At 45.4% G+C, this 21,255-nt stretch overlaps 1 protein-coding gene across 6 annotated transcripts in view; it reads left to right on the forward strand.

Annotated features, from left to right (window-relative positions):
• FLNB (filamin B) overlaps positions 1-18,130 on the forward strand; it is a 71,890-nt gene extending 53,760 nt beyond the window's left edge. For 3 of the 6 annotated variants that reach the window (XM_069028085.1, XM_069028087.1, XM_069028090.1), the window contains 17 exons: positions 984-1,058; positions 1,772-1,874; positions 2,764-2,904; positions 4,440-4,568; positions 5,035-5,208; positions 5,362-5,520; positions 5,895-6,098; positions 6,707-6,859; positions 7,164-7,286; positions 7,836-8,102; positions 8,331-8,468; positions 8,572-8,687; positions 10,495-10,627; positions 11,652-11,828; positions 14,206-14,424; positions 15,365-15,568; positions 16,304-18,130. In XM_069028085.1, the coding sequence (XP_068884186.1) occupies positions 984-1,058; positions 1,772-1,874; positions 2,764-2,904; positions 4,440-4,568; positions 5,035-5,208; positions 5,362-5,520; positions 5,895-6,098; positions 6,707-6,859; positions 7,164-7,286; positions 7,836-8,102; positions 8,331-8,468; positions 8,572-8,687; positions 10,495-10,627; positions 11,652-11,828; positions 14,206-14,424; positions 15,365-15,568; positions 16,304-16,491 (2,703 nt within the window). In that variant the 3' untranslated portion in view covers positions 16,492-18,130. The remainder of the gene's footprint in view (positions 1-983; positions 1,059-1,771; positions 1,875-2,763; positions 2,905-4,439; positions 4,569-5,034; positions 5,209-5,361; positions 5,521-5,894; positions 6,099-6,706; positions 6,860-7,163; positions 7,287-7,835; positions 8,103-8,330; positions 8,469-8,571; positions 8,688-10,494; positions 10,628-11,651; positions 11,829-14,205; positions 14,425-15,364; positions 15,569-16,303) is intronic. The other 3 variants (XM_069028086.1, XM_069028088.1, XM_069028089.1) reach the window with 2 other exon arrangements.
• Positions 18,131-21,255: the final 3,125 nt, after the last annotated feature.

Here is a 21,255-nt window from a genome sequence, read left to right on the forward strand (position 1 = left end):
TCTGGCTCTTCCTACCTGTCGTCCTGGCTATGGGTGTCTGAAGATTTCCTTGAGAGAAATGACTCCCTTGGTCACCACAGGAAATGCCTCTCAAGGTCAGGGAGCTCAATCCTGGCCAGCCAAAATTCCCACTTCCTAGCTGCCTGATACAGTATGTGTTTGACTTGGGTGTCTCAGCAGGGGACAGAGAACACTGAAACAGCAGCCTTTCTGTTTTGCATTGGTTTTCTTAGTGAAGTCCATCCATGCAGAAGTTTCCAGTGGGTTATTTCATTAGGATGGTTTGCAGTGGTGTAAATGGGCAGGAGGGGCTGGGATGGCTGAGCCTGGGGGAGCTGCCTGTGTGGGTGTCAGTCCCAGCCACTCGTGTCAGGTTAATGGGAGATATGGGAATTTGCAAGTCATCCTCTTGGCATGCCTGGTGAGAAGAGCAGCTGCACCAGGGGAAAACACATTCAGTGTCTTGACGACGCAGTCCCAGCTATGAATCAGAAGAATGGCTTTGCTGGATGTGGGCTGGGTCATTCATCCAAGTGCGTGAGCTGGAACAGCCTTCCCACGACAGCCAGCTCCCCTGCCTCCCCGCTGGCACATCATGCTGTGCAGTGCTCGGGGACTCTCATCTTAGGTTTAAACCTTTCCCTTCCCTCACTGCATCAGTCCCATAAGAAAGCAACTCTGACATTCAATTCCACCAGTGTTCAGGCACAGCTTTCTGCTTCCCTCGCAAGCATCACACAACAGCATGTACTGGCTTTGTCCCTTTGCTGTGCCACTGGTGGCTTCCCCCAGCACTTGTGGATAAGGGCAGTTTCCCATCTTCCCTGACTGGATCCAGGTCTTTGCTATGGCGAGAGGACTGGGAGGGCTACATGGTGGGAGAAGGTGTTGAACTAGAAAGAGCTGTGTGTTCTGAACTGTGGGACTGCCTCCATGCCAGAATAACATCTAATAACAACTAACCTGCCTCTACCCCTGCCCAGGCTGTAGATGCAGATGATGTCACCGCACGGTCGCAGGAGCCAGTGGGCGCTTCCCCACCCGGATTCCGCCCTTGGGTACAAAATTTTTACATTTTTCAGCTGTTTTTTCCCCATCTGTGTTCCATTTCAGATGACAGCCTGCTTCTTGGGACTGCTTGATCGCTCTGGTCATTGTGTTCATTCTTTCTGTTTCATCAATTGTTCTTGGGATACAGACCTTGTTTTTTCTTTGCTGCTTGAAGGGAGTCTCCAAATAAACTCATGTAAACATGAAGAGGATCATTGCACCCACAGCTTCCACTTCTGAAATGTCTACTGTTGGCAAAAGCACCCTGAGTGCACTCCTTTGTTTTCCCAGTAAAATCACAGTGTCTTGAGTTCAGAGTCGCATTGTGAAACTTGTTTCTTTTGTCCATTTTGTGTTGCAATCATTCTGCCCCATTTAAAAATCACTTTCTCTTCCAGGCCTTAAGCAACTAAATCCTTTCAGATGGAACCACTTTGGGTCTTGTGTGCGCTACATTGTCTTCCATCCCTTTGTGTTCCATTTTTATCTCTGACTTTTTTCCAGCATGTCTTCCATCCGCGCCATGTTTGATTTGCTCTGCTCTGCGGTGTGGTGTTGTGAAGGAGAGCTTGGCCGGACACTGCTCTGGTTGAGCCCAGTCCTTGGCTGACTGCAATAATCACTGCACACTCTCTTCTGCTTGTGCTTGCAGTGGAGTTGCTCAGTGTTCATTTGGCTCTACCATCCTTTTTGAAGTGACCCATCTTTTTGCTTCCTTTAGGTTACAGAAGAAGCTTATGTCCCGGTTGGAGACATGAACGGCATGGGGTTCAGGCCCTTTGATATGGTTATCCCATTTGCTGTAAGGAAAGGAGAAATAACAGGTACCTGGAGTGCCTCTCAGGGAGGTTTATGCTTTTTGTTAGTGTGTTTATCCATCTGCAGCTAACAGACTGGGTGGTCTAGACCACAGTGTGTGGGGGAGGTTTGTATCCTGCCAGCAACTTAGTTGTTTAATTTCACATCGAGTGGCACCCGCTGAGGATGAGTAGGATACGCCCCTTCAATGGTTTGAGTTAAATCAGGGGATTCTTGCTGTGGCCCTCAGTGCTAGCCTGTGAGCTACTACACTGTAGGGCCTGTTGATGCTTTTTCCCTTCTACACAGAAGCTACACACATCTTTAATAAGCTCCATTATTTCTTTTGTGCAGATGTTGTAAAGCAGTTAATTCTGCATTCCTGTTACATCCCTTCTCCAAATCAGGTGACCCCTCTTCTACAGGTCTGGCAGCTGAGAGCATTGCTCCAGTAGTACTGTGGTTGCTCAAAGCTCCTGCTCACAAGGCCTGTGTCCCCTCTGCCCCCTAGCTCAGCAATCCCACCCCAAGCCCTGTCCTGCCACAGCTTGAAGGAACAGTCAATCTTTCCTTTTCAAAAGTGCAGCAGAAGATGGAGCATCTTGCCACGAGGTAGATCAGTGCTTTTTCTGCAGCTTGCTGTGGAAAGCTCAGTGGCTGCAGCAAACAGCCCTGCCTGTAGAGTTTGTAAGGTCACAGGACTGTTTGCCAGATGTCTACCACTGCCTTGTATTCATGTAGCTTAAGCAGAAAACATGTCTGGTTAGTGTTCCCATTAGTCTCCTATTTGTGCCTGTGGGTAAGAAATTTAACAATTTAAAATGCTTGTTTAAAATGGCTAGACAATTCTCTGTGGGTGGGAGAGGGGAAGCAGGCAGCTTCTCCTTCTGTAACTCCCGTGGTGGCATTTTGTAGGTGAAGTACACATGCCCTCTGGAAAGACGGATACACCAGATATTGTGGATAACAAAGATGGCACAGTAACAGTGAAATATGCTCCTACTGAGGTTGGGCTGCATGAAATGCACATAAAATACATGGGAAATCACATCCCAGGTAAGTCCGAAAAAGCAGGCGATGCAAATCTGAGTGTAGAGTCCTGCTGATGCATCTGCTCCTTGGTGAGGTTCTATAGCTGAGTTGTACATGCTGTGGAAAGATCTGCCCAGGATATTTTACCATTCAACAGCCCTTTCTCTGCAAGTAGTCCAGAGCAGAGCTAAAGCAAAGGAGTAAGTGACGGCATATATGAGCTTCCATTGTGGTTTAATAGTACCAGCCAGGCTTAAAATGGATTTTGGTTTTGGGAAACTAGCTTTTGTGGCATTTTATTATGAAGAAGAAACATACAATTTTCTAACTACCAGTTTTTCAGGTTGAAATTTACTGTCATGGTGCTCAACAAAACTGCTGGTTACAGTGTGTGTTTATCCTTAAAACTGCATTGGCAAAAAATCTCAAAACTGTGGGGAGAACTGATTGGCTAAAATACTATAGTTACTCTTTCCATCTGATTGCAATAAAATAAAACACACATGCACATCATGCTGTAATCTTTGTTTCTTCCTGGCTGCTTCTTAACAAACAGAAATCACTGCCTTTCATTCCATTTCTCTTCTTTTGTCCTTGCTTCACCAGCTCCCCAGTGGAAGCGCGCTGCCTTGCCTGGAGGCTGTGGCTGCCCTGCAGTTCTCCGGGCATGATGGATGTGGGGGGCTGGGCAGAAAGGGGCAGACCTGTAGAAGGATGTGTAGACATGAAACAAAATACCTTCAGCACTGCCTGAGAGGGGCTGCTAGTTCTGTTGGTACAAAAATGCAGGATAACTTAGGCTGAAGTAGGGAGCTCAGTGATGTGATGCATGGTGCTGCTTCAGTCTCCTCAGCACTTTATGGATATTAGCACCTCCCTAGGTGCTGACCTGTCTGATGTATTGGTTCACTGAGACCGTTACCCTGTGGTGGGATAGAAAGATGATGTGCCATAATGTTTCTTTCTTGAAGGTTGTCATGAACTAAACTTTTTACTGTCTCAGCTGCAAAATCTAACTTCGGACTGAAGAGCTATCTGTGCCTTTTTTTGAAACCGTTATTGGCTGTTGGTGACTGTACTTTTTGTTCTTGTGCACCAGCTTAGCTAATCTGAGGCTGGCAAATACATTTTTGGATACCCTTCAGATTTGCTAGTTCAGGTTCATTCAGTCAGATAATGTGCTGTGCTAGTTCCTAATTCTGAGCAACCAAAATTCAGAATCAGTGCCTGAACTGAAAGCCTGCCTCTGAGTCATGTTCTGATTTAATGTGCTAAAAATAAACTTGCAATGAACAGGAACCTTTACAACATCATTTAAGCTTATCTCTGGTAACTAGGGTAACACTTACTCTTCCATGACTGAATGTGGCACAAATTGTAGAGAAGTGTCTTTTGAGGGTGGAAACGGAGGCTTATTTGATTTTTAAGTGCATTACAGTCACAATGAGGTTTTTCAGATACCACGTAATGAGAAGGGCATTCAAGAACATGGGCATCAGTTCTTGTAGTCCAGACCACCCATCCTTAAAAGTGCTTCTTTTTGGTTTTTTCCCCTTTAGAGAGCCCTCTGCAGTTCTATGTCAATTACCCCAACAGCGGCAGTGTGTCTGCTTATGGGCCTGGCCTCATTTATGGGGTTGCCAACAAACCAGCAACTTTCACCATTGTCACAGAAGATGCAGGAGAGGGTAAGTCAGTTCTTTAAACCCATCATACCCTAAGCAAGGAACTTCTTGGTAGTGTAATGCACATTGGCTTTAATTTGCATTCGTCTGTCCAACTCTGAATCTCTGATGTGATACAAATGACTTATGCAAATATCGGGCCGTAACTTGCAGTAAAAACTGGTTTATTACCCCTCCTGAGAGCAGTAGATGTACCCTGTGGTACAGGGTGCAAATTATTTGTTTAATTAAAAATAAACTGAAAGCGGCTTAAATCTAGTGGATGATGACTGGATGTGGAATCACTGTTGGGTAAATCTAAAGACTGAATGGAGCTGTGGCCTTAGTGGATTGGCCTGAGCTAGTTTTGCTGCTGTGCTTTGAAAACAAGCATTTAAGATCAGTGTTCAGTACCAGGTACTGGATATTTCTCTTTGGACCTCGTGTTCGCAAAGATTTGTGTAAGTGCCACTCTACTTTTTTTTCCTAGGTGGGCTGGACTTGGCTATTGAAGGACCTTCAAAAGCAGAGATCAGCTGCATTGATAACAAAGATGGGACGTGCACAGTCACGTACCTGCCTACTCTACCTGGGAACTACAGCATCCTGGTCAAATACAATGACAAACACATTCCAGGCAGTCCATTCACAGCCAAGATCACAGGTATAAAGTTTAAACTTCTGGAAGCACTTCATATTAAAAATTAACCTCTGATAGCATGGCGAACCTGGTTTGTAGCAGGAATTTGAAGTCCTCTGACTTGTTCTTCACTTAACCTTATAACGTTTTGTGACTCGTTTCTCTTTATGCGTTCAGATGATAACAGAAGGCGGTCTCAGGTTAAGCTTGGTTCTGCTGCTGACTTCATGTTGGACATCAATGAGACTGATCTCAGTCTCCTAACAGCCAGCATTAAAGCCCCATCTGGTCGTGATGAGCCTTGTCTTCTGAAGAGGCTGCCCAATAACCACATTGGTAAGCTCTGAGAGATTACTGTGATAGCCTTTACTCCAGTTTGCTTTGCTGTGTAAAATGACTGAATTCTGTGCTCCTTTCTGGAAGAGTGTTGTCCAACCAAGTAGTTGATAGTGTTTGCTACACTTGTCCAAAGACAGAAAAGTAGAAGAATAACCTCTTGTCTTAGCTTGTATGTGATGTGCCAGGTTGTGATTGAAGTGGGTTTTGTCAGCATATATGAATGGCCTCGTGGTCCACTTGACAGCAGGATTTCAACATGAGTAAAGAGAGTGCTCTTGCAGTATTTAGTTTCTTGGTGTGATTAAGGCATTTAAATCAAGTATAACATGAATAAAAACTGAATAAATTTCTCACATTTCTCTGCTTTGTAGGCATCTCATTCATTCCACGGGAAGTAGGAGAACATCTGGTTAGCATCAAGAAAAACGGGAGCCATGTACCAAACAGCCCTGTAACAATCATGGTGGTCCAGTCCGAGATCGGGGATGCCAGACGGGCAAGAGTTTTTGGACGTGGCTTGGTAGAAGGACGAACCTTTGAAATGTGTGACTTCATTGTAGACACAAGAGATGCAGGTTAGTTCCCACACAAAGGGACCATGAGATGCTGTGAGATCTATATTGACTCTACACAAGGGCACTGCCTCCCTCAGCATGCGACCACCAGGTCACAAGCTGCAAAGCAGCAGCTGCCATTAAACACAGTCATTATTGTCAGTTATTAACTGCAGACAGTGCTCTTAACTTAGAAGATGCTTTTTAAGGTCCTGGCTCATGTCTTTGTTACAACCAACAGGGACTGTCACTGGGGCACTGATGAAACTTTTTAGTTTGGTGGTGCTGGCTCTAGTATCATTTGGTACAGCAGGAAGGAAATGAGGAAGATATTTATTTCCCTGTTGGTTTAATTTGAAGCCTTGGATAACTTTTTAGCTTGGAAGACAACTTTTCAACATCAATGAAATAAAAGGGATATGGTCAGAGAACTTTAGGAGCTGAATGCATGCTGTGCCTCAACATCTGACTGATGAGGCGTATGGAAATGCCATTAAGGCATCCTGCAACTCCCATGTGCCCAGTATGATACAAACCTACCAACTAGCACCTGCTATGGGTTTGGACTAGTTTATGTCAGATTTAGAGGAGAGTTATGGAAATCTGAGGCTAACTTATCTATGTTGTAGGTTATGGTGGGATCTCACTGGCAGTCGAAGGACCCAGCAAGGTAGAGATCCAAACTGAAGATCTAGAAGATGGAACTTGCAAAGTGTCCTATTTTCCAACTGTACCTGGTGTGTACATTGTGTCCACTAAATTTGCAGATGAACACATTCCAGGTAAGCAGAAGTGTTGGGCAAATTTTTGGTTAGTACAACAGAAGTGTTACCTGGCTGACCAGTGCTCTGGGACTGTGGGAAGGCTGTGTGGTCTGGCTTGGGCCATAGGTTCCAAAGATTCAAGGAGGTTCTCCCCAGGCAGCAAGCATATGAAACTGTTCTGGTTATGTGGGTGTATTTGACTTGGTTAGTTGGCTATAAGAGTTCCCCTATGATCCTCTACAAGTCAGAGGAAGCTTTCATTTCTGCCCTCAATGAAGTGTGTAATGAGCAGAGGAGGAATGACCTGCTGTGATACTTACAGGCAGCCCATTTAGTGTGAAGATAAGTGGTGAAGGAAGAGTTAAGGAGAGCATCACACGAACAAGACGGGCTCCCTCTGTTGCAACAGTAGGAAGCATATGTGATCTGAACCTAAAAATCCCAGGTAAGCAAAAACATCCTTATCCCCAAAACCACAACTTGCACTTTTGTAGCATGGGTGTGCCTGAAAGCAGGGAAAATACAAACTTCAGTGTTGTAAAGACATTCTCATATTAATATAGCTTAGGGAAGAAATACTGGTAGTGTGTCTTTTCAAACAGTTAAAAATAAGCATAACCACAATCAACACATGGAGAAATAAATACTGGTGAGGCCTTAAATTTAATTTATTCTGTGCATAGCAGGCTGGAGAATGGGCTGCACAGCTCACCGCGGCTCCAGGGTTTTAAGATCATCCTGTTGGCTGTTAAATGTTTGTACTGCTGTCTGGAAACTGTGAATCATGTAGGCCAGGCTTAGCTGGCTGCACTTATCCAGCCACTTCACCTGCCTCTGTAGCACCTGGGAAGCTGCAGCTGGCCAGGTTTGCTGCTCAGAAGCACACACGAAGCCTCTTCTGTTATTTGTCCTGGGTAATCACTTGAGCTCAGGTCCTGGTTCCAAAACCCTTTGTCACTTTCTAATATGTGTTTTTTTATTTTCTTCTTTCTAGAAATTGATTGTGCTGATATGACAGCCCAGGTAACTAGTCCCTCTGGGAGAAACTTCGATGCCGAAATTGTAGAGTGTGACAAAAACACCTACTGTGTCCGCTTTGTGCCACAAGAAATGGGGGTCCACACTGTGGATGTCAAATACAAAGGGCAGCCGGTGCCAGGCAGCCCCTTCCAGTTCACCGTGGGGCCGCTGGGCGAGGGGGGAGCCCATAAAGTGAGAGCTGGAGGCCCAGGGCTGGAGCGTGGAGAGACAGGTGTTCCAGGTGAGTCCTCTGCCCTCAATGGGCTCCAGGATCTGCTGTGTGCAGGTCTGCAGTGTTTTGGCTAACAGCAGCCTCCTGGAGAAACTGCTAAGCAGTATCTCCCAGGATAATAGGATGAGTTACCATTCTTCAAATACTCTCAAATGTGGAACTTCACAGTCTGTTAGGAGGAAGCTGAGCTGCAAGTAGCAAACTTACTCTTGTGTGTGCTCTCATGTGCTTCAACAGCTGAGTTCAGCATATGGACACGGGAAGCTGGAGCTGGAGGATTGTCTATTGCTGTAGAAGGCCCAAGTAAAGCAGAAATCACCTTTGATGACCATAAAGATGGATCTTGTGGTGCATCATATATAGTTCAAGAGCCAGGTATGTACTGAGACAAAATCATGTGGAAACAACACTGAATGTGACTTTCAAAGAAACTAAGGACACTCACTGCTTCTCTTCTCTTCTCTTCTCTTCTCTCTAGGCAACTATGAGGTGTCCATAAAGTTCAATGATGAGCACATTCCTGAAAGCCCCTACCTGGTTCCCGTCATCGCCCCCTCTGATGATGCTCGCAGGCTCACTGTCACTAGTCTTCAGGTGAGACATAAGGAAACATCTCTACAACTTACCACAGAAACTGATTTCGTCCTTGTTCTCCAAAACCAAAATGGTTGTTCTTTCTTCTTAGTAATAGCCTTGCCTTGGTTGGTGCTTGTTTTCAAGCTCAGCTTGCAGCCGGAGAGATTTTTGGCAGCTTGCCCCTGGATAACTCTGGCTAGCCAGAGTTCAAAGGCAGAAGGCTCAACTGAGTGTGTTACAAGTGATAACACTTGGGAATTAGGAATAAGAGGCTCCAGAAATAGCACTGGAGGAGCTAAGACATGTTTCCCATGCCATTAGCTAGGGGAAGGCCAAGGAGAACTGAAACTCAGGTGAACTACCAGTGATCATGTTGGTACCAAGTTCCTCATTTGGCACGTGGATGAAGAGCTGCATTTCCATGGGTGAGGTAGTGCAGGGCTGCATGGTTGGAACATCACTGCAGACTGGCTGGGCAGACAGAGGTGGCCCCACCATGAGTTCAGAGTGCAGATTTGCTCTGGCTGATGTCACAAAACCACAGAGTCCCAGCTCAGATGATTCATGAATAGTAGTGAATCTCAGAGTGAATCACAGCTTTGTAGCTGGTGTGGGCTCATCTGGAAACCTCACCATATAATTTGTGTATGTGTGTGGTTACAGGCATTAAAATACAAGTAACATTAAAGGCCTGACTGAAATCTCCAAAGCCAGAAGCTTGGATGTGAGACTGAGAATCTGTGTCTAAATATACTGTACCTTAGTCCTCCTTGAGTGGTGATTAGTACTTCAGCTGAGGCTTTTTTTTGGCTATGTCCCAGCTGTGATCCCCAGGAGTTTGCCTGGGCTGCAGGAATTCTCCACCTCAGCTGTGTAAATGAACCATGACAGCCTGATCCGATAGTATCTCTTCTACCCAGGAGTTACAAGGGCGTTAATTAGTCACTGTGGTATTGATGTTTGCCTTGTGTTTCATTTAAAGACTCTTTGACAGGAATACTCACTTCAGTTAAGTCCTGGAGAGGCAGATAAAGCTGAGTATTCGGTAACGGAGTGCATTGTGCAGCATCAGCCTCCACTAAACCCACATCAGGGACTTGTTTATACGTTGTACCTCAATTCTACTCAGTTGCATTTATTTCCCTCTTCAGGATTTAGTTGAAAACAAGATGAGGTAAAGTATGTTAAACATGAGATATTACTGCTGGATAGCTGCATGGGCTGTGCTGGTTGAAGACCACTGTGGCTCAGATGAGGAGCTGCCTCGCCTTCCACCAGTGGCCTGACAGCACCACAACATCTGGTTTCGTGTTTTAAATTACTTTCTCATGTTTAAGACATCTTGTGGTGGCGTTCTAAATGCAGCCTCTTGTGGCAAATATAAACATGCATATTACTCTTTCAGACAACTGGATTATCAGAGGCTTTTCCCTGAATGAATCTGGAATAAATGAATGGGCTGAAAATGGAGCTATAGCTTACGCATCCTTTAAATCAAGTGCCTGAATACTGAGGGCTGACCTCAGTGATAATGGGTGACTAGTATTGTAAACCTGCATCTCTTTGATGTGGCACAATTGTCTGACTTCCAAAAACAGTCTGTTACCGTGGGAAAAGTCAGCCTAGCCATCGTGGGTGACTCCTGAATCAGCCACCCCCTACCAGGGAGAGAGCTTCTGATTTGAGAGTTAATGCAAGTCACAACTTTATGCCTTTTGTTAAAATCTAAAAAGCCCTCATGCTGAAGTGGTTATTTTCCTGACACAAATCTTGTGCTGTCTGAAATGAAAGTTTAAATTTGATCATCTGACTGTTGCATTCTCAGGAGTCTGGATTAAAAGTTAATCAGCCAGCATCCTTTGCTATAAGGCTGAATGGGGCAAAGGGCAAGATCGATGCTAAAGTCCACAGCCCCTCCGGAGCTGTCGAAGAGTGCCATGTGTCAGAGCTGGAGCCAGGTGAGCACAGCTTGATGATGATCAACACAATTGCATGACCTCAAAACACTTGCTTCCCCATAGGAAATTCAGTTCCTTTGGCTTATGAATAGTGTATACCAGGGATGAGCATGTTGCTTGAAAAATGACTTTTTGGTGTCAAGAGTTGTTCAATCAGGGTTATGTCCATGCTTTTCCATGAACTGAGTGAGCCCCAACTTGTGTAAGATAGAAATATTTAAATCTTGGCTTGCCAGTGAAGGCACAGTGACATTAGTAATAAATGAAATATGATGTGGTTGTTGAATTTAACCAGAGAAGAAGTTTATTTTTCAAAGCTATGCTTCGGTCTTTGACTAATAGTTTATTTTTAACTCGCACTCACTCCTTCACATGAAATGTCAAGGAAGCTGTCTATAAGCAAACACTACAGAAAGTTCAACACCTGTTTCAGCAATGAGCTTTTCTTTTTCACTTGAAGTCTGTATGAGTTATGGTCTGTACTATGAGCAGACAGCAGCTGTCCAGCTGGGGGAGATCAGTCCCGCCTCTGAGCTAACATGCAATCAAAAATGTGAAATATCAGCAAATTGCTAAATGGCTTCATTAGATAAAGGTATGGTGCCAGAGCAGCACACTCAGCTCGCTGGTAAGATTTGGCTTGCTCTGACCAGCTGCTTTTCTTCTCTGCACTGCTCCCTCAGCTGCTGACAGATTGGGCTGTGATTCAGTTGTCATGTTTTAGTGCACAAGTGAGGCAAATAATCCTAAAATTCACCCTGCAGACTAGATGACAGCTGAGATCAAGTCCTAGTGAGCAAGGTGAATACTCAAGCTGTAAAACCTTCTGTGATAAATACAGCATTTTGCTGCTTAAATACGAGTTTAGCAGATCGTGTAGCTGAGTTCACTTAAGCTGGGACCAAAATACGTCAAAGCCTTTCAGAAGCTTGGGTTGTTAATCAGCCCTGTGTTGGGTTTAATTGGTGGTTTATGGTTGGATTGTTGCCTCTGATTTGTCAGAAGAGCCCCTTCTCCCTTGCAGATAAATACGCCGTTCGGTTCATCCCCCACGAGAATGGCATCCACTCCATCGACGTGAAGTTCAACGGGAGCCATGTGGTGGGCAGCCCTTTCAAGGTGCGCGTGGGCGAGCCCGGCCAGGCGGGCAACCCCGCCCTCGTCACGGCCTATGGATCCGGCCTGGAGAGCGGCACCACGGGTAACCCTTCTCCTACAAACCTGCTTGCACTTGGGCTTTGAGACACACAGAACCTATTTCTAGGCATACTTGTACATGACTTCACCTGCTAAGGCAGCTGAACTAACCCACATTCTCTGCTGACCTGAGTGCAGGCTTATTTTGCTTTCTAGCATGCTCCTCATGTCATAACCATCACTCACAAGTCTGCACCCTATACTGAGCCTTAACAAACTTAAAACTTCTGTAAATCAGCAACTGCAACATGCATTCACTGAACTGCTGGTTAGCAGCTGGGCTACAGCACTGCTGGTTAGCTTAGCTCCACGTCGGTGGTCCCTCGAGCTCCAGAGATGCTCTGGCTCCCTTCCACACGTGAACACAATGTCTGAGTTAGCTGTCTAGATGAAGGAATCTTGTTTGACTTGTGTTAATTAAATGAGTATGAGGGTGTACCCTTTCCCTTTCCTTTGGTGCTTGTACCTCTAAGAAATCTCAAGTGAAATGCAGTAGGATGTGTAAACCCTAGGGAGAAGGTGGGTTGTTCTGTTGGTAGTATGCTATGCATGCTCCAGATGCAGCGTGAACAGTCTCTTCTTGGAAATCTGACACATCGTTGTCTGCTGTGGCTGCCTCATCTGATAGTTCTCAGCTCAAGAATGTAGGGTTGAGGGTTTGTTTTTTCATTTCTATGATTTGTGGCCTTAGTAAGAAAGTATGAAAACACTCCAGGATATGCACTTTGATTTATTTAATTGTGTTCTTGCTTAGGCCACACACACAGGTAAATAGCAGAGTATACCTGATTATTTTTCTTTTCTTTTGTTGTGTAAGGGAATAGCTAGTTCATCTTATCCTATCCACTGCTGTCTCCTGTGGGTTCTATTTCGTACCATTTTTCTCACTGTGGGAAAAAAAAAAAATACTGCAGTTATTTGGTCAAAGCTTCTGCTGTTCTGGAGGAACCAAGCAGTTGGTTTTGGAAACATGCAGATACACTCTATAAAATAAAGATATAGCTCAAGCTGCTTTAATGGGTGGAAACAAAAGCACTCATTAATACCAGCCAGTGATGCATCAGGGACAAGGGAATATTTCTTCATCTATAAAGGTGCTTGGGGTTGTTTTTAATCTAAATAGATTGCTTAATTTCAGCAAAGCTGCTCTGTGCCCTATTGTTGAATCCTGGCCACTGCCAAAAGCGCGGTGCCCTGGGAGCTGCTGAGCAGCGTTTTAGAACAATGACCCAGTGTAGGGGTTTCAGTGGCTGAGCACCTGAACCGTCCCCCTGGGAGGGCTGAGCGTCTGCAGCCTCCAACAATGTGAGCCTTCATTTGAGGCACAGGAAAAAGCAGTGCCTCTGGAGCAAGAACTCTTAGAAGCTGTGAAGCTTGCTGGCTTTGAGAATTAACTTCTCTCCAGTTGGGCAGGGCATTGTGGGCTGATGACTGACCTCCCAGGCCAGCAGTGCCAGGGGGATGGGCTGCTGGAGCACTGGAAGATGGCACAATCCTCTGTGGGAGCTGGGCTCTTCCAGCATTGCGACACAGCAGCCTCTTTTGTGGGGAGGCTAGAAACTTCTCCCGAGTTTATTCCCACGTCTTCATGCTTCCATCGCAGCAGCAGTAAACTTTCCCATGGCTGTCCTGGTTTTGAGTGAGCCCGAGCACTTTATTCCTCCTCAACAGTGTCTCATGCAACAGCCCAAAGATCATAAATATTTGAGGCCAGAGTCTGACAGTAAATTATTTGGGGGTTGAAAGCCTTACTTAATTTTTTCTTGTGTTGCTGGCATTGTGTCATTGGCTTAGTATTAGCAGCAATAATTCAGCTGTGTTAACCAGATGCTGTAATTAAACAAGCTTTTGTTTCCACAAACTGCTTGGAGTGCTGTTGCCGAGCAGTTCAAACACCCATCTCCTCCAGGCCATCTCCTGCCCCTTGTCTCTCCTGCTTTCTTGTGCGCCCTTCACTGCTGATTTACAGTCCAGGCAGTGAGACAGCTCTGAGCTCTCCCAAAATTTGCCTTGCTGGAGCTGTGTGGGTGTGGGCTCTGATGCCCAGCAGAAAAGCTCTTGTTTTCTGTCTAAGCCAGTTTTTTTGATACCCAATTACTTCCATTTCAGTCCTGAAGGGCTCTTATGACCCCTTCTCCCACACAGTCACATAGCCTAACTGGAGGAGGGAGCAGGATGAAGCTGGGGAGGCTGCCAGGGGTGCAGAGCTCCATTTGGGGCTGGCCTGTGCAAGGCTGCTGGGGTTGATGTGGTGTCCCTCCTTGCCTGCAGCCCTGGGCAGCCTGATCTTGCGCCGAATTACCCCTGATGTAATGCCTGAGGCTGCGTGTGTAACATCGGGTGTGAGGAAGAGTGTGTCTCACTGTGCTACATCTTTCTAGGACTGCAATCGGAGTTTTTCATTAACACGACCAAGGCTGGTCCAGGTACCCTCTCTGTTACAATTGAAGGGCCATCAAAGGTGAAAATGGACTGCCAGGAAACTCCAGAAGGTTACAAAGTCATGTACACACCCATGGCTCCAGGAAACTATTTAATTGGAGTTAAATATGGTGGACCTAACCACATAGTGGGCAGCCCCTTCAAGGCAAAGGTTACAGGTAAAAAGCTAATTAGTATTTACTCTGTGCCTGAAGCAGGTCATGTCATTCAGCAAAAACATCCCTCTGAGATAATGTAGTGTTCTGGTCTAGATGCCCAAAAACATTAGAAGCAAAACATTTCTCCCCATCACCTCCAAAGCCTAGATGAGGGGTCTCAGGAGCAGCTACAAAAGCAGTAGTCATGGAGCTTGGCAGCTCGACTCAGTGATGAGGCATAAAAAAACTTTATGGGGTAATATTAAGTCCTAATCTAGTGCTAGGGTCTTGCGTTGGTAGCAGGGAAATATGACTTATTTACCCATTTCCCCCCACCCCCAAAGCCTGAAACCTGCTCACCTGTAGCATGTGTTGCCTCTCTTGGTCTCATTTTGGTGCAGGTGTCACCTAAGCAAAGGTCAGTAATGTCTGGGAGGCTTCTAGGTGAAGTGAGGAAGGCTGATTTAGGAAGCTTGTTCTCTCTCCAGCACTGTGTTTAAGCACAGGCTGAAGCTCATCTCTACTGCTGCCCCTGAGCTAGTGACATGAACCCTCGTGGTGCCCTTGGTGTGGTGTTGTTCTCGGGAGAGGGTGGCAGGGACTGCGCTCCCTCAGGCTGGGATGCTCTGCTTTCAAAATGTGTCATTGCAAAATTGCACCTGCTTTTCTGCCAACTCGTCATTTTTGGCATTTGGTGATTGGAGCACAATTAACTCTTCTTAAGCAGCTAGCTTTGCTTAATGAATCCTGAAGTTCCTGTGGTCCTTTAGCCCTGGGATGGGATTGTTGCCAGCGGTGCTGGAAGATGTCAGCTTAAAAACCCAAGTAGGAAATTGCTCCTCTCCAAAAATGCATTTTGGATGCAGAATGCATGCTAGTCATTAGGAGGGTTTCGAAACCTCCTTGTGAATGCCTTTCAGATGGGGCGAATCTGAATGTGAGAAACCTTTTCTGTTTCCAGGGCAGCGACTGGTTGGTCCAGGCAGTGCCAACGAAACCTCTTCCATCCTGGTAGAGTCGGTGACAAGGTCATCGACTGAAACTTGCTATAGCGCCATTCCCAAATCCACCTCGGATGCCAGCAAAGTGGTTTCCCGGGGAGCAGGACTCTCAAAGGCTTTTGTGGGTCAGAAAAGCTCCTTCTCTGTGGACTGCAGCAAAGCAGGTATGGATACAGAAACCAGATGGATGTTCTGGGTGGGTGGTTTAGCTGGGCATTTTTTTCCCTAACCCAACTTGCAGAATTAAAATTCAGAGCTTGAGGTAATGATCTGGTTCTAAAGAAAATTGCTAAATACTATACTGTGCTTACCAAGTGAGTCCTAATTCAGAGGCTGTAAAGATGCCAGTTCCTCTCCAAATGGCTTCATCTGAGCCAGGTGCACCTGAAAGAACCACAGGGTTATGGCATGAGAACAAACAGGTTGCTGAACTTAAACAACCCTTGTGGTACATTGTAGCATGTAATGCATGGTGTTCCTGTAACATTTTGATGCTCATCATCATCATCTGGGATCTCTGTGGTAGGTGGATTACAGGCCAGCTGTGTCCAGTGGCCCCTGCTATTAACTTCTGATGAAGTACTTGTAAAGCAATGCCAGCTTGTTTTCACAAGCAACATTGAGGTCTCCTGTGCTCTACTTCGATAGTGGTAACCTGTAGTTAGATAGTGGTAACCTGTTAGGTCTGGCAAAAAGCACAGATAAACCCTCACCTCTGAGGTTGAAAGTGTTTTAATATAGGATTCCTTCTTATACCAAATTAATCTGATGTATGGCTCAGCTACCACTCTCTGAATTAAAATAACCAAGTCCATGTGTTACAGAGCCAATATGTTATGGTACAGCCACCCTGCCTTGTTTAAGCTCAGGGATATTAACAGTGGTGTGTTTCGCTGTAGGTTCCAACATGCTGTTAGTTGGCGTACATGGACCTACAATACCGTGCGAAGAGGTGTCCATCAAGCATTTGGGCAGCCATCAGTACAACGTCGCTTATGTTGTCAAGGAAAGGGGTGACTATGTCCTGGCAGTGAAGTGGGGTGACGAGCACATTCCTGGGAGTCCCTTCCACGTCACCGTTCCATAAACCCGCTGAGTGTCAGGCGCTCTCTGTGTTTGCAGTTCAGATGTAGAGTTGTACTGGGTGCAGTCCTGTTGCAAAATGCAGTTTCTAGATACACACAGCTCACATTTCAATAGTCAGACATAAACTCTGTAACTGTTTTTACAAGCATTTCACTTCTATCCTACTTACCAACCTAATGTCAATCTATTTAATATCTCCTCAAATTGTACCTTTGTAGTACTGTCCGGGTCACTGTTAATGTTTGGAGAATCATGTGGATGACTAGACACTAATTTCCCTTGCGGATGTTAAAGACTTTAGATGTTAATTGAAAACTGGAATTTGTCTTTGTAATTGGGTATCTTAACTACTGATTTTATTTGACTGGAGACTTTACATTTTAGTTATGGAATATGACTTGGGCTGTCCCCAGTTCAAATTCTTTTCTGTAAAGAAATGAGGTAAAACTGGTACTATAATAGGTGCCTTTGTATACTTGATCAATTTTAACGCTTAACATTATAAAAAAGCTACTATAAGTAGCTTTACCACTCAAATTTAAAATGTTTCTGAAAATGCTTTGCTAACGGTTTACATTTAGAAAAAGTTTATCTTTTATAGCAAACCAAAAGCAGACTGAAAATGACTTCCTGTAATCTTTCAGCCTCTCTATGTTAATGCTTTGTAACTCTATAGACAGGTAGCTTTTTGGCCATGATGCTAGTAATGCGGTTTTTAATGAGCTTGGGATGCTGGTGATGTTTCTGTAACTTCACAGGTAACCCCCCCTGCCCCCACTCTTTTGATTTAAAATCAAGCCCTGGGTTGGTTGGGTTAGGTGAAGCCCCTGAACTTGCCGAGCTAGGCATGGCTGCCACCTGTGAGACCCAGAGTCGCTGCAGTCCACAGCACCATGGTGTGTTGAGAAGATGACCCGTGGTTTCCCTGGAGGCTGCAGGCCAGGCTGGTGGCTGAGATGGGGCGCAAAGAAGGCATTCTGAGAATGGGACCTACATCTGCAGTGGGACACAGGGTGGGTCTGTGAAGTTACCAGTAATAGCAATACCAATAATAGCAGTACCAATAATAGCAATATCAATGAACAAACCCCTCTTTGGTGCAAGGTGTTTATTGTATCTCAGTCCAAGGACATGCCTGAAGCAAACTCATCTCTCCTGAAATCCCCTTTGTGCTGCAACCGCTGTTGCTGCTGAGGGTTAGGGAGTGGAAACTTCCGTGTAACTTGTCTGTTTGTCCCGGATTACTCCATACTACTTCCCAAGTGCATATCTGAATTGCTGTCAGCTGCTGGGGCTTTAATAAACTCTCCTGATGCGCTCTAACTCTGCAATGTGGAGAAGGTAGAATTCATTGAAAACCTGTTGACATGTCACTGTCCCTCGGGAGAAGTTCATGCTTACAGTTCTGTAGTTATGTGTGGGTGCACTACTCTCCAGCACAGTTATTGGGAAAATAAAGGAAGGTTGGGGTTTTTTTTTTACTGTGCTTTTTTTGTGCCTTAATGTGAAATGCTCACTACATTGTAAACTAGAAAGTAAAAACAAAATAAACTGGAATAAAATGCAGGATTGTAAAATTGTATCTTATAACTTATTAAATAGAAATGTTTGCTTCATTAAAATGTGCATGTTAAAAACAACATTGGATTCTTTTCATATGTAGTCAGTAAAGTTCAGACTGAAACTTCACCACACAGCAGCTTCAGTCAGACCAAATAGGCCATGGGCTGTGCAGGTAGCCGTGAAAATTTGGGCAGAACCTCAGCACCATTAATTTTTTTCCCTGAAACCATTTTTTTCCCTTAAAACAAAATGGCAGAAGTTTAAGCCATGGCATAAACGTACAGGGTACAGTGGGCACAGTGCGGATGGGGCATTACACAGCTGTGCTGGTTTGCACTGTGCAGACCCCAGGCATGGAGGTGGTGCTGTGTGCCCAGAGCTGCCAGCTGGGCTCTGATCCCAGGGCGCTCCCGGCACCCGCTGCTCCCCCCGGGATCCCTGGGGTTGTTTGCAGAAGGTGTCTCCCTGCACCTGGGGCCGGCACCTCCAGGCACAGCCATGGAAACCAGCAGATGTTTTCCTAAACACTCTCCTGCTGAAAGCCCCAGTGAAACCTGAGATGCAGTGACTGCCAAGGACTTTCCTGCCTGAGGTTTATCAGATTATTTCCTTTTTATAGTTAACTGTGTTTCATTAGCCTTGTGCTACGTCAGTGTGAGCCTCCTATTCAATGTTTTTAAACAAAACAAAAAAACCTGGATACAGCTGTTGAGGTGAGTAAACCTCACCTGTGTAACTCCTATGTTCCAGTCATCCTGCTCTTGCCTGGCCTTCTCTTGCCTGTTGCCCCTTGTCTCGGTTTAATGACACTGGCTGAAATTAGCAGGAGTTGGCTACGAAGTTGATGGACCCTGGTTGTTACTGTGGCTGGGGTTACCTTCAATAAAAACCGAGCTCTGCTTCAAGTGACCATCTCTGCCTGGCCTGGGCACTGATGGCTGTGGAGTGGCCACAAAAATTACTTTGCTAAGGACAGCAAGCACCCAGTGGTGGTGTTGGGAAGAACTTCTTGGAAAGGTTGATTTTGGGCAACAACATTTAGCTAACCCCAGCAGCTCTGCCAGCTGAGGACTGACTTTGTGTTGGGCACAGATCAGTGCTTTGGGGGGCATTCTGTCCTGCTTTTGGCACTTTGACAAAGGTTTCTAAGTGCAGTGGGGCTGGTGTGTCCTGTACTGGGTTACTGGTGTCCCAGTGCCTCCTGCTGGGTAGATTTGCAATAGTACAAGATGCACTTTATTCAGCATAGAAAAAGGACTGGCATCAGTTTTTCGCCTTCAGGTGTGGAAGTGCCTTTCTACCACTTTGGTTGAACTTGTTCTTTTTCTTTGTTTGTAGTCTCTCTCCTTGGTGGTGGTTTGCAGTAGGATTTAGCCACTTACTTCCTCAGTGCCACTGGGAACTCCTCCATCCCTCTGCAAGCTGTCTTGCGAGCACTGCACCAGATCTGGCAGTGCCCTGGTAGCCAGCTGGAGCCCTGCCTGCTGCTGGCCAGTGACCCAGGGCAGGGCACTGCCACACAGGAGCACAGGCTGGGACCCATGGCACATCTGAGAGGTTCACTGGGTATTTTGGTGGGTGGTGGAAGGTAAGTCCCTGCAGCACAGCAGTTGCCATGGGAGGGTAACTCCAGAGCATTCCATCCCCCTGCCTGGTGTTGGTGGGATGCATTTGTACATCTCCATGGGCAAAGAGAAGGGGTCTTTGGAGATGATGTCCTGGAGCTCCTCACAACCCATACACTCAGCCTGTCCTTCTCACCCTGCAGCTCAAGTCTGCCCTGTAGCCGTCCCTGACCCTGGGCTGTGCTTGTTCCTGCCACACCTTGGGGTCTCACCTGCACTGGTTGCCCACTGGCCATCTCCTTTGGTTCGGGGAGCTGTTGGAGCTCCCTCTTCAGCCCCCTCCAGCTGTCCATGGCCTTGGCTCTGTGTTTCTGATGGCCATCTCTGCAGCCAAGCATGGCCAATACCTCATATACTGGGGTGTTGCTCAAAACTGAGAATTGCATTTTGCCTTGTGCAGCTGTGAGTATCTACAATAAACTAAATATATACATTTAAATTATTTTAATAACTTTAACTGTTTAAAATATTTAATATAATTTAAATTATTTTAAATACACTATTTATTTTAATAATTCAAATTATTTAATCTTTACACAATTAATCTTTACATTAAATCTTTACATAATTAATCCTTGAATCATTACCTATATATGTATATATATGTGTCTTTGTATATGTAAAGGTGATCCAGTATACTTAATTTTTTTGTCCATGTTGCTGCAGTGGTCAGTCTTGAGGCCTGGACCTGTGCAGAGCACTTTGTGTGTCCAATCTGGATCTCCCTTCACCCCTAAAAAGCCCTGACCTGCTCTGATGTCTGCCAGGTGCATTGACAATGTGGGTGCTGGGGCTGTTGCTTAGCAGGGCTCTGGGTTTGGTCAGATGATGCAAACCTTTTAATTACTATTCCCTCTAATTGTCCGTTGAAGGTGAGATTGTGAAATTTCTAATCCAGAAACTGCTTTTTTTTCTCTGGTCACTTTTAACTTCTGCATTTATTTGTTTTAAACTTACTTGATTTTTTTCCTTTTTTTCTTTTTTTACTCCAAATTGAAATGTACTTGCAGTGCGGACAATGCACCTTTTTCAACTGGAAAAAAGGGAACAAACTATGTATAAATCACATATAAAAGCCTATCCAAGGTGGTTACATATAAACAGACATCACTTGACAGAAACTGGGATGGAGTTGCATGAAACTTAATTCAGGGAATGGCACAATGCTTTTTTACACAGTGTTTTTTATTTGTTTGAGGAAAGACTCTTTCCAAACCATTTGTTATTACGACAGCTGGCTGTGCCATGCTCTCCCATGAGCCAAATGAAACTGGTTGCCCAGTTTGTCCTCTGCCAGGTCAGGGACAGCTCTGGCACCCAAGGAATGGGGCCTTGCAAAGGTGCTGGCAGCAGCCCCAGGTGCTTATCTGTGCTTTGTGCTGGCTTGGAGGATCTTCTTTTTCTGATTTTTCTTCCTTATTTATCACATCTGTCCACATCCAGAGCAGCAGAAAGGAGTGTTTGGAATTTTGCTGCTGACAGCAGTGGTGCAGAACATGCACTGGAGCACCCAGCCCTGCTCCCAAACCCACCTGGTACCTGAACCTTTCAGCATCAAACTCCCAAACGCCTCTAAA

Source organism: Aphelocoma coerulescens, chromosome 12, assembly GCF_041296385.1.
Source record: "Aphelocoma coerulescens isolate FSJ_1873_10779 chromosome 12, UR_Acoe_1.0, whole genome shotgun sequence".
NCBI classification, from domain to species: domain Eukaryota; kingdom Metazoa; phylum Chordata; class Aves; order Passeriformes; family Corvidae; genus Aphelocoma; species Aphelocoma coerulescens.